Source organism: Sinohyriopsis cumingii, chromosome 2 (assembly GCF_028554795.1).
Source record: "Sinohyriopsis cumingii isolate HCF-2022 chromosome 2, ASM2855479v2, whole genome shotgun sequence".
NCBI lineage: Eukaryota > Metazoa > Mollusca > Bivalvia > Unionida > Unionidae > Sinohyriopsis > Sinohyriopsis cumingii.
This window is the reverse complement of record NC_142962.1, coordinates 67,695,618-67,708,454: the sequence shown is the minus strand read 5'-3', so window position 1 is coordinate 67,708,454 and position 12,837 is coordinate 67,695,618. Positions and strand designations below refer to the sequence as shown.

The 12,837-nt window shown below is 34.3% G+C and overlaps 1 protein-coding gene across 2 annotated transcripts in view; it reads right to left on the bottom strand.

The window, feature by feature from the left end:
- Positions 1 to 748: 748 nt before the first annotated feature.
- LOC149805087 (protocadherin Fat 3-like) overlaps positions 749 to 12,837 on the bottom strand; it is a 71,989-nt gene continuing 59,900 nt past the window's right edge. Inside the window, exons 15-19 of one of the 2 annotated variants that reach the window (XM_089947242.1) lie at positions 9,704 to 10,208; positions 8,887 to 9,068; positions 7,878 to 7,910; positions 7,335 to 7,377; positions 749 to 6,597 (exon numbers count right to left, since the gene is read on the bottom strand). In XM_089947242.1, the coding sequence (XP_089803368.1) occupies positions 6,570 to 6,597; positions 7,335 to 7,377; positions 7,878 to 7,910; positions 8,887 to 9,068; positions 9,704 to 10,208 (791 nt within the window). In that variant the 3' untranslated portion in view covers positions 749 to 6,569. The remainder of the gene's footprint in view (positions 6,598 to 7,334; positions 7,378 to 7,877; positions 7,911 to 8,886; positions 9,069 to 9,703; positions 10,209 to 12,837) is intronic. The other variant, XM_089947234.1, reaches the window with a different exon arrangement.

The following is a 12,837-nucleotide window of genomic DNA, read 5'->3' as shown; positions in this document are numbered from 1 at the left end:
TAACCTATGAACATTTGTAATATTAGGCAATCCCTTCTACTCCAGCCGACCCACAACATTAATACACCGGACTAAAGTTCAATTGATCTTTCCGATTAATCAGTCATCGGGCGTAAATAAAGACACACTTTCTGACATCAGTTACGACAAAAAAAAATGACTGTCGCGACAATGAATTGGTTATAGTAAATATTCGCAAAGTTGCAATGATTAGTCGATATTCGATTGTTAATGGAGAAATGACGTCAACGGGGGGTGGGGGGCGCTTTGCAATTATAACTGTCGATATCCAGATCATCTAAATGGAGGAGTTGGATTTATTCCAATCTCGAAACCTAGACGAAAGTTGGATGTAGTCGCCGGCACAAACACCTGGACATGGACACCGTTGATATCAATTTCCACGTTTTACTTTGATCAAAAGTTTGTAGACAAGCATATCCCATCGAAAATATGGTATAAAAAATAGAAAAGGAAAATTAGATAGAAATTAACGTGTCTTGAATACGGATGGAGAATCTCTAAGCTCGGGCTTTTGGTGTGTATATTTTTCTTCTATAGGAATTACTGAACCTCAGATTGTATTATTTTTAAGTTTAACAATTTTACACTTTAATGTTGGTTTGTCCCAAAAGGTCTCATTGTCTCGATCTTTCAGATACTTGAGTGACTCTTTATTTACAGTCATTGAGCTGAAGAAGGGGTGGGGGATTAAAATTGTAATTAATAGTAAAGAGATACAAAAACAATGGTTTCATATATTTACTTCTGATATAACAAACATGATGACATTGCATACATTGCTAATCAAAATTCCATCTCATTAACAGTGTAGAATTTTAAAAGTATTATGTACAGCAGCATACAGTATTTACGACTTTTTTTTGTACATATTTTTAATTCATTTACCTCTAAGGCAGCATAATAAAAAGTCAGTTAAAATTTTAAAGATAAGACTGCATACTAAATACATTAATATATTTATAGCGGTGTTACTGGTGGTGGTGTTGAGGCTGTACCTTTTTTGGCTATCGATATCTAGAGGATGATCGCCCTGGGTATTGTTGCCCGGATCGAGTAAATATTAAAATAAAGTGTGAGCAGATATATAGAACAGAATGACACGAGCCCCCGTACATGAAAGCCAACAATTTAATAAATTACATAAACAACTGTGATAATACATTAAATTAGGAAGATACACTTCTTTTTGAAATAAATCATTCAGCGAATTTCAAACACAAATATATTTATATGAATAGCCAGTCTGTTTTTAATGATAGGATTGGTTCAATATAGAATCGAGTGAACAATCGAAGTGATTGCCTTGTACAACTTCATAACCTGCTTATTTCCAGTCCACTCCAACTTCACCGTGGTTGTTCCTCTAGGTCTTTTCGCTTTTTCCCCTCTCCAACCTTCCTACTCTCTCGACTCTTTTCGGCCCTCAAAGTTCGTGTGGGTAGATGGATACGTAAGTACGTAGATACGTAGATACTTGGATCCGTAGATACGTGGATACGACAGTGGAGCTATTTTCCCATTCAAAATAAACAGAGAAGCAACTTAAATCTTCTGTCAGTTGTCCTACTGGGAATAGATCATTACTTCACTCTCGTTGTGTCAGATATCGTTCTATCGGAATTCAAACAGATACCAAAAGCTATCTGATCAAGCTAAACATGGCAGAAAATAGACAAACCTAATTTCATAACATTAATGTACTTCCGAACGGCTATTTAATCACTGAATCGCATTAACATCACACGAGACATAACAGTTCTGTTCTCGTCTCAATTACACAAATGAATGATAGAGAGTCATTACAAAGTTTAACTATGTTATTTCCAGCAAATACACACATTCAAGTCTTTATCATAAGTGAAATCATCAAAGATCGGAGAATTCACGTTGATTTTAGTAACTCATATCAACTAAAGTAATGCATGAAATTCTTAGATTCCTATAACAATCAAGACGAAACATTCAAACGATTCGTCAAATTTATATAATGAAGATCATTGTACGAATTCAGATAGATGAACTCAACACAGTTTTACTCATATCAAGAATATTGATATACGAATTTAAACAAATAAATTCATGCAAATATAAGCAATTAAATTCACGAAAATCATTATATTCTTAACAACGAATTACTTGAGACTGATGCAAATATCTTGTGCTTTTAAACTTTGTTCGCTTCTATCGCCGAATTGTGTCCGTCGAATTTCCCGACATCGGATCCCTTGGATAAATGTTTTACGAGAGAATTTCTTCTAAATTCAGTCTCAGTGTCTTTTATACTGTTTTTCACTCTTGCAGGAAAAATGCAGACTGATTAGATTTTTCGATGGGGCAATTTAAACCCAAGAAATTTTGTGTAGGAACCACGCCCCTTATTTAGCGTAACCAATCAGGATTAAATAAATATACCGCCTTTTATAACTAGACGCCAAAATTGTGGTCAGCCTGACTTCTGACTTCCAAACCTGATTCTGAAAAAACTCAGCTCTGACAGTTCCGATATAAAATCGAAGTTAACCTCTTCTTTCCAGTTTGTCTCACGGTTAAATAAACGAAGGCTTAAGTAAGAACCACTTCCTCTTCCGACACAGATATTAAAAATCATTGCAGTGTAGCGATTTAATAAGCACCTGTCCCCATAAACCTAATTAATTGTTCTCTGGCCTAAGTTAATGTGCTTTTCATAAATCGACAGAAATTTGCATCCTTACAATGTTTTTGAGTGAATATCTTTTTCCATGAATATATTATCAAGCCGCTTTAAAACTGATTTTTATGTGTTACTGAAACAAAACGCACAGCTTACTACTATTCGAATTAGTTGTAAAAACATTAAATATTGTCTACTGTAGCATAATGTATGCAACTTTGTAATGTTACATTTTTAAGAGTAAAAAAATCATTTTTATAAACATATCACTGCAATTTAAAGATATTTCTTTACCAAATAACCACTGTTGGTGTAGGTTAACAAGCTGTCATGTCAGGTGGATCGGTAGGGGAAGCGATCTATTGTCCCGCGTAGGGTCCAAAATCCTCGTACCCTGAGTGTCAAACTAATGTTAACCTTGCTGACTTTTTAACACGGGATTCCATTGGAACGATTTAGTTATCCATTCATACGATTTATTATCTCGTTGCAACAATTTAGTAATCCGTTCAAACAAGTGACTAATATGTTGAACAATTAACTGATCCTTTCGAAAGAATTACTAATTCCTTAGAGCGATTTATTTTATTTTCTGTGGCACTATAACGGTGGCGTAGATAACAGGTTTCAATTAAATTAGATGTTTGTAAAGCTGTTACAATTCAGTTTTGCTTTCTTAACTTTTTACTTCATTTCTGCAATTTCTATCGAAAAGGAACATTTTTACGAATTCGTTAGGACTGGCTAATATATCGATGTAAAATCATTTTAGATCGAAGTATTTATATATTTATATGTCTGTCTGCGTGTCTAATTACTTGTATATCCTTCTGCACAGATATCTGCTGAATATTTATGTGAATAAAAATAAAGTTTTAAACATACAGCAATATAATTGACTTTTCATTACATTATTAATTTAATTTGCAATAAGCATTTGTGTCACAATTTATATTTCATATTCATTCAAATATCTACAACCAGAAGTATGCAAATCATTCCAAACATTTAAAGAAACGCCATAAATTATTAATTACAACATATTTCATCTTTAATTAAAAATTAACTGGCATTTACTGCATTTCAGTCATGTGCGCATAACTTTATTCTTTGAAAGATATTGACTGTATTTACGGAACTATCCGTAACTTTGACGATACTTATCAAAGCTATTTCTGGAAGGTGACATGAATATGTTACATAAGAACATATCCACTGTATCGTATCAACTTCCAAAGTCATAAAATTCAGATATTTGAGAAAAGGATATCAGAAAATCGGGGAATACGCTTTTTAACATTTTTCGTGACCCGAGATTCTATCAAATGAAACAAATCCAGAGCCAAACTAGCGCATTTTCAACAATATATTACTCATTCGCAATTTCACATCCCTTGCTTTAAGACTAATATTTATATATGCAAAATGTTCCAAAACGTTTAAACAAACAACCTAAATTGCTGATTTTAACGTGTTTGATTCTTTCATGTATGATTGAATATCAATCGGCATCTTGCTCATTTGTCCGTAATTTGATTCTTTGAAAAGATATTGACTGTGTTTATCAGGCTATCAGTAACTTTCACCATACTTGTCAAAGTTCTGTTTCCTAGAGGTGACATAATTGTGTTACCAAGAAATATATCCATTGTTTCGATGTCGACTTCCGAATTCATTGAATTCCGATTTAATGGAAAAATATTTACGAAAATCAGGGGAATACATTTCCAGCGTTGTTCGCGATACAATCGTCTAAAACAAATAGCCAGAAAGCAAAATAGGGGACTTTATTCGCAAGTTGCTTATCTTGATAAAAACTTTCTGTGTTACCTAGGAATAGATCCACTGCATCGATGTCGACTTCCGAATTCACTGAATTCCGATTTAATGGAAAAATATTTACGAAAATCAGGGGAATACATTTCCAGCGTTGTTCGCGATACAATCGTCTAAAACAAATAGCCAGAAAGCAAAATAGGGGACTTTATTCGCAAGTTGCTTATCTTGATAAAAACTTTCTGTGTTACCTAGGAATAGATCCACTGCATCGATGTCGACTTCCGAATTCACTGAATTCCGATTTAATGGAAAAATATTTACGAAAATCAGGGGAATACATTTCCAGCGTTGTTCGCGATACAATCGTCTAAAACAAATAGCCAGAAAGCAAAATAGGGGACTTTATTCGCAAGTTGCTTATCTTGATAAAAACTTTCTGTGTTACCTAGGAATAGATCCACTGCATCGATGTCGACTTCCGAATTCAGTGAATTCCGATTTAATGGAAAAATATTTACGAAAATCAGGGGAATACATTTCCAACGTTGTTCGTGATACAATCGTCTAAAACAAACAGCCAGAAAGCAAAATAGGGGACTTTATTCGCAAGTTGCTTATCTTGATACCAACTTTGAAGGTTTTATGGATAATGTAAAAGACCGGATAGCATAGAACAGTACCCATTCTTAGAGTCAGATATTTTATGGATAATGTAAAAGACCGGATAGCACAGAACAGTGCCCATTCTTAGAGTTAGATATTGATGGATGAAAAGACCTATTCGGGTTTAGGCTGAATGCTGCTGGTACATTCTAAATAAATCCTGTTTTATATGAGCAGAAACATGTAAGCGTGAGACAATAATTGTAGTTATGAGAGTCTGTCGCACCAAACTTTTATTGAAAAAAAAAATGATATCTACCAATTCAGGAAAAGCGATCAAAATATATTCTGCTGGGTATAATGTTTTTGTTGCATCATGTGTACTGGTTATACCATTTTTCTATTATAGTTTTCATCATGCACGCATTGTAAACCAGTATGCTACTCGAGTCAATCTAACTTGTACGAAGCTGTTAAAGACAGTCCAGTAAGATAAAATCTGATTCAAAGTACCAGGATCTAACAAATCAGCTCAAATAAAGAAGACGCACTGTAACCTCTAATTGCCTCTGATACAGCAAATTCAGCTTTCTAGCTTCGTCACATCCGCTCTCGTATTAGGTTGGAGATAATGCCTGTTACAACTTCAGAGAGCATAATAGTCAATAATTTGCAAGCTTACACATCATTTTTATAGGAACCACATATATGTAGTTTACAATCATTGAAAAACTTTCTACATTTGACATTTCAATTATACTCATACTTTCAGGCAACGGTTTGACATTACCACTTTGTCCATCCTAAAATAGAATTTACAAATGCCACATCGAATCACTCCTATTAATTATGCATCCTTCATACATATTAGTAGCAATTCGAAGCAATTTTATTTACTCATCAAATTCAAAGCAACTTTTACACCGGACATATAATATGTTAACTGTTTAAATATTAGCTGTGTCGAAATAGAAAAATTATGAATGGACACATGATCAGCATTAGTAGTATTACAGGACATAAGGAAGGTTGAAACTAAATGCTATAATTTTTGTGTGGCAGATATTGCCTACCCAATGCATCATCATGGCAGAAAGAACATACAGCATTTAGTAACACCTTTGAACATCATACACAAATATACTTCATGTGTACCATTAATGTGTTTCCTAAGGTTTGAATGTGAGTTAACATAAGAAAATACTCAATTCTCAGTTTGATAAGAGTATTTTAAACGTTCTCAGTGTCTATCTCAGAAATTTCGCAAATTATCACAATGTTTTAAAGGTATATATTTACATAAGACATCAGCAAGAATAAAGTATTGAATTTAATCAATTTCTCTTTTTAATAATCACACGTGTTTTAATCACCCTCTCAACCGTATATAAAATTAATGATGCAAACTATAGCACACATGGGAAGAACAAAAATTAGACTTGACAATGTGTTCTGCAATTTTGTTCTGTATATTTCTGATTCAAATCTTTATCTGGTGTTAATGTGACTTCTAAACAATCATTTTGTTGTCTCCATGCCTGAAATATAAGTAAATTAAAAGATAAATCAATATGAACTACTATCATGTGTATCATTGTATAGGATTTGTTTAGAATCAGTTACATGTTTGGCCTTTGATGGTTTGACGTGTCAATTACCCATAAAAGAACCATGATGAAAATTGAACCTCATAAAAAATTGTCCAATAAGGAGTGCAGAGTGGCTGAACATCTTGTTTTATGATCTTAAATTCTGAAGTCTCTTACACGTGGTTTACTGCAGCAGCCTGGTGATCGACATTCGGTTTTCTATCGATATTTCTTATTTCTTAATTATACCAAATTTGCTTCAGATATCGGGAAGGAAAAGTAATCAAACATCTTGTACAGCTGAATGGAGGTCTGATACAAATTTGTTGAATAGTATTTTAAACTCATAGTTTATCTTAGTCATTCACCTTTACTCATCGAAATTGTAATGTGACTATGTTTGCCAGGTTAAATAGCTATTGAAACATAAAAGATCATGTTGTTGTGCTTACATTAGATAAATATTTCAATCAACAAATGATTCCATATGATTAATTAATTAAAGTCACTATACAGCTCAATGAACAGTTTATTGAAAATATAAAAGCTAAGTTGAATATCTAGTTAAATATTTGTATTTATAATATCAAATGGTTGACAACGGATGTATACTTTAGAAAAAGTCCATTTCTAAACCAGTTTTGCACACTTAACACTACATTGACAATTATGTAGTATATACCTACCATCTTTCTTGCCAGAAATTATAAACATGAAAGTTGGGGTCATCTACAAAAGAAAGTATATATAAATCACGTTATCGTTTGCATTCTACAGACTAAAACGACCACAGGAAGAATTTAAATGTATAGAGAGGGACAGATGATCTGTATGTGTAGATGATTAATTTACAATAAATGGTATTAAATTACAAACTAATAGTGCAAAATGAATAGCCAATGTTCAGCATAGCATAGAGGAAAGAAAGTTGATTACATATTGGTCCGAAAAATGTTTTTATAATACGTACACTAGTGAAAAATTCTTAATTTCAAAACAGTATTTCAACATTTGGCATGGGGTGGGGTGCCAAATTAAATGAAAACTTGACTTTTGTTAATTACTAAAAATAAGTTTCAGCGATATGGTTTTCTTCTGCACTGTAATATGTTTTGACTTGAATTCGAGTATGTATGTATGTATGTATGTATGCATGTATGTACGTATGCGTGTATGTGCGGTGCGGGAGTGTAACTTTTGTTTAAAAGACATGTTATGTGTGCTCGTACCTGCTGGTCGCAATGGCGAAGGAGCAGCTTCACCTGGAAATCAGACAGATTAATTCATTTTAGCAATAACAAAGTTATCAAATTTCATAAACGTCACTAAAAAAATTTGAGTATAATCATCCCTGAACTGAGTAGAGTAAAACGTTTTAAACACAATATTTTCTCATAAACACATGTAAAGTAATTTAGTTGCACAATACTGAATCGCATGCTTATCTAAGTGGAAATTAGGGGAATAACGTCAAACGAAACAGCTTGAAAAACTATTTATTGTTCAGAAAATTTACAGTTCGAGAAATAAATTATCATAAATAGGATCGAGTTATATCAGTAAATTTAATATTTCGTGTAATGAAACGACATAATTTGGTCCATAATCCCCCAAATCATGGCCCATGATCATAGAGGTGGGCATAAATCCTCAAAGTAAATATAAACCATAGGCTTTTTCCATTATTAATACTCATTTTAGAAAACATTAAAAATATTTTAATCTAGAAGATGCACACACATTTTTCCAATACATAAATACGATAAATACTCAAATTTATGTGGACATTTCGCAGAATTTATGTTCTAATATTTTCCAAACTCTGAAACCAGACGTAGCATAACTTCTTTTAAAGACATAGCATACATGCCTTTAAAGATTATCGCTGTTAATCTTGTTTTAATTAAAAACAGCATATCTTCCAATGTCATTCTTATTTACTTTGATCATGTCAAAAGGTGCAAATTACTTGAACAGATGTATGCCTTGGCTCACATACTAAATGTCTACTGCAGTAGACAGATCACCAGGTTTAGAGAAAATTAACGTGAAAGAGCAAAACCAATGCAAAATTAGCTTGTTTCTAAAGTACTGGAAGGTAATTTCCCTGACTGGTTAAAAGTATATCCAAAATGCTATTGAAACACATTAATATGTTTAAGAATTTAATACAAAAAATATTTGCCCGATTTTTTTGAAGCAGACTCATAAAGCAAACAGCAGAATTATTAGTCTTACCTCGTCCTGGAGTCAAAGGTGTATTGAATTCTGAAGACATATTTCGTGCTCGTGGCATTTCATTGCCTGGTTTCTTTGACTTTGGCTGCGATCTCTTAAATACTGGACGAGATCTATTAGAACCTTTACAGCAATTCTTGAATGAATCTCTACACCATTTTGGCTTTCTGCAATTTCTGGCGCTATAAAATTTATGACAGTTTTATTAATATAAAATATATAGACATAACAAATTATTCAGTAACCAGGCATTCGAAGTAAACTATCCTGCCGATGGTGACACAACGTCAGTCGACCTGGCGTGTCTGGAAAGAATCCGAACACAGAATCAACCGAGAGTTAGCCTTGCAATTTAACAAGTTAGCTAACGCGGCTCGATAGAAAGATCAATTGAGACAAACACATACATACATACATACATACATACATACGTAGGTACATACATACATACATACATACATACGTACATACATACATTGATACATACATACATACATACATACATACATACATACATACATACATACATACATACACATACATACATACATACATACATACATACATACATGCAATGAGGCGGGAAAGCAGAAGCTTAACAAATAAACAACTTTGGCGTTATGTCTATGATAATAGGTGCACCACAAGAGAAACATGTATTTCTACTCTGTAACTTAAACGGAGCTAGATTTGTGAATTTTATCCCCATTATTTGGCTTTCCCAAATCATGTCTCCAATGATTATTTGTATAAGCATATCCTTATTGTCTAAAATACTATTTTTTATAGCTAAACGTATGTTAATATTTGTACGTACCATTCTGAAAACGGATCAAATCCGATTGGCCAATTTCTTAGGTATCTCCAGAAAATCCAGGCTGTGAGTAAAGCCAGTAAAAGAGCAAGTAGTGCGAGAAAGACAATCCACACAATGTTTCGTTTGTCCTCAATGAATGTTTTGTAGCCAGTTGTCGTTGTGCTAGCGGTTGTCGTTGTTGCCTCCAATACAATTACTAATACTGAAGCTGAACCTACCCTAGATGGGGACCCGGCATCTGTTGCATAAACGGTGAAAGGTAAATTTGTTCCTCCTTTAATTCCATTAAGACTTCCTTGAAGTGTAACGCGCCCCGTTGAAGACACATCGAAGTAGTTTTGACCGAGTCCAGTTTGGTCCGTACTGATCATAAACTGTCCGTTCGTCCCGATGTCTGCATCTTTTGCTAATACATTGCCAAGCACAGTACCAGGTGCTGAATTATTGTAGACGTAGAAGGTGTAGGAGGACGGCGAGAACGTTGGAGTATGGTCATTGATTTCCTCTAGAATGAAAAGAATAGTTCATTCAAGAATCTAATTAATGCCGGCGAGAACGTTGGAGTATGGTCATTGATTTCCTCTAGAACGAAAAGAATAGTTCATTCAAGAATCTAATTAATGCCGGCGAGAACGTTGGAGTATGGTCATTGATTTCCTCTAGAAAGAAAAGAATAGTTCATTCAAGAATCTAATTAATGCCGGCGAGAACGTTGGAGTATGGTCATTGATTTCCTCTAGAAAGAAAAGAATAGTTCATTCAAGAATCTAATTAATGCCGGCGAGAACGTTGGAGTATGGTCATTGATTTCCTCTAGAACGAAAAGAATAGTTCATTCAAGAATCTAATTAATGCCGGCGAGAACGTTGGAGTATGGTCATTGATTTCCTCTAGAACGAAAAGAATAGTTCATTCAAGAATCTAATTAATGCCGGCGAGAACGTTGGAGTATGGTCATTGATTTCCTCTAGAACGAAAAGAATAGTTCATTCAAGAATCTAATTAATGCCGGCGAGAACGTTGGAGTATGGTCATTGATTTCCTCTAGAAAGAAAAGAATAGTTCATTCAAGAATCTAATTAATGCCGGCGAGAACGTTGGAGTATGGTCATTGATTTCCTCTAGAAAGAAAAGAATAGTTCATTCAAGAATCTAATTAATGCCGGCGAGAACGTTGGAGTATGGTCATTGATTTCCTCTAGAACGAAAAGAATAGTTCATTCAAGAATCTAATTAATGCCGGCGAGAACGTTGGAGTATGGTCATTGATTTCCTCTAGAACGAAAAGAATAGTTCATTCAAGAATCTAATTAATGCCGGCGAGAACGTTGGAGTATGGTCATTGATTTCCTCTAGAAAGAAAAGAATAGTTCATTCAAGAATCTAATTAATGCCGGCGAGAACGTTGGAGTATGGTCATTGATTTCCTCTAGAACGAAAAGAATAGTTCATTCAAGAATCTAATTAATGCCGGCGAGAACGTTGGAGTATGGTCATTGATTTCCTCTAGAACGAAAAGAATAGTTCATTCAAGAATCTAATTAATGCCGGCGAGAACGTTGGAGTATGGTCATTGATTTCCTCTAGAACGAAAAGAATAGTTCATTCAAGAATCTAATTAATGCCGGCGAGAACGTTGGAGTATGGTCATTGATTTCCTCTAGAACGAAAAGAATAGTTCATTCAAGAATCTAATTAATGCCGGCGAGAACGTTGGAGTATGGTCATTGATTTCCTCTAGAACGAAAAGAATAGTTCATTCAAGAATCTAATTAATGCCGGCGAGAACGTTGGAGTATGGTCATTGATTTCCTCTAGAAAGAAAAGAATAGTTCATTCAAGAATCTAATTAATGCCGGCGAGAACGTTGGAGTATGGTCATTGATTTCCTCTAGAACGAAAAGAATAGTTCATTCAAGAATCTAATTAATGCCGGCGAGAACGTTGGAGTATGGTCATTGATTTCCTCTAGAAAGAAAAGAATAGTTCATTCAAGAATCTAATTAATGCCGGCGAGAACGTTGGAGTATGGTCATTGATTTCCTCTAGAACGAAAAGAATAGTTCATTCAAGAATCTAATTAATGCCGGCGAGAACGTTGGAGTATGGTCATTGATTTCCTCTAGAACGAAAAGAATAGTTCATTCAAGAATCTAATTAATGCCGGCGAGAACGTTGGAGTATGGTCATTGATTTCCTCTAGAACGAAAAGAATAGTTCATTCAAGAATCTAATTAATGCCGGCGAGAACGTTGGAGTATGGTCATTGATTTCCTCTAGAACGAAAAGAATAGTTCATTCAAGAATCTAATTAATGCCGGCGAGAACGTTGGAGTATGGTCATTGATTTCCTCTAGAACGAAAAGAATAGTTCATTCAAGAATCTAATTAATGCCGGCGAGAACGTTGGAGTATGGTCATTGATTTCCTCTAGAACGAAAAGAATAGTTCATTCAAGAATCTAATTAATGCCGGCGAGAACGTTGGAGTATGGTCATTGATTTCCTCTAGAACGAAAAGAATAGTTCATTCAAGAATCTAATTAATGCCGGCGAGAACGTTGGAGTATGGTCATTGATTTCCTCTAGAAAGAAAAGAATAGTTCATTCAAGAATCTAATTAATGCCGGCGAGAACGTTGGAGTATGGTCATTGATTTCCTCTAGAAAGAAAAGAATAGTTCATTCAAGAATCTAATTAATGCCGGCGAGAACGTTGGAGTATGGTCATTGATTTCCTCTAGAAAGAAAAGAATAGTTCATTCAAGAATCTAATTAATGCCGGCGAGAACGTTGGAGTATGGTCATTGATTTCCTCTAGAACGAAAAGAATAGTTCATTCAAGAATCTAATTAATGCCGGCGAGAACGTTGGAGTATGGTCATTGATTTCCTCTAGAACGAAAAGAATAGTTCATTCAAGAATCTAATTAATGCCGGCGAGAACGTTGGAGTATGGTCATTGATTTCCTCTAGAACGAAAAGAATAGTTCATTCAAGAATCTAATTAATGCCGGCGAGAACGTTGGAGTATGGTCATTGATTTCCTCTAGAACGAAAAGAATAGTTCATTCAAGAATCTAATTAATGCCGGCGAGAACGTTGGAGTATGGTCATTGATTTCCTCTAGAAAGAAA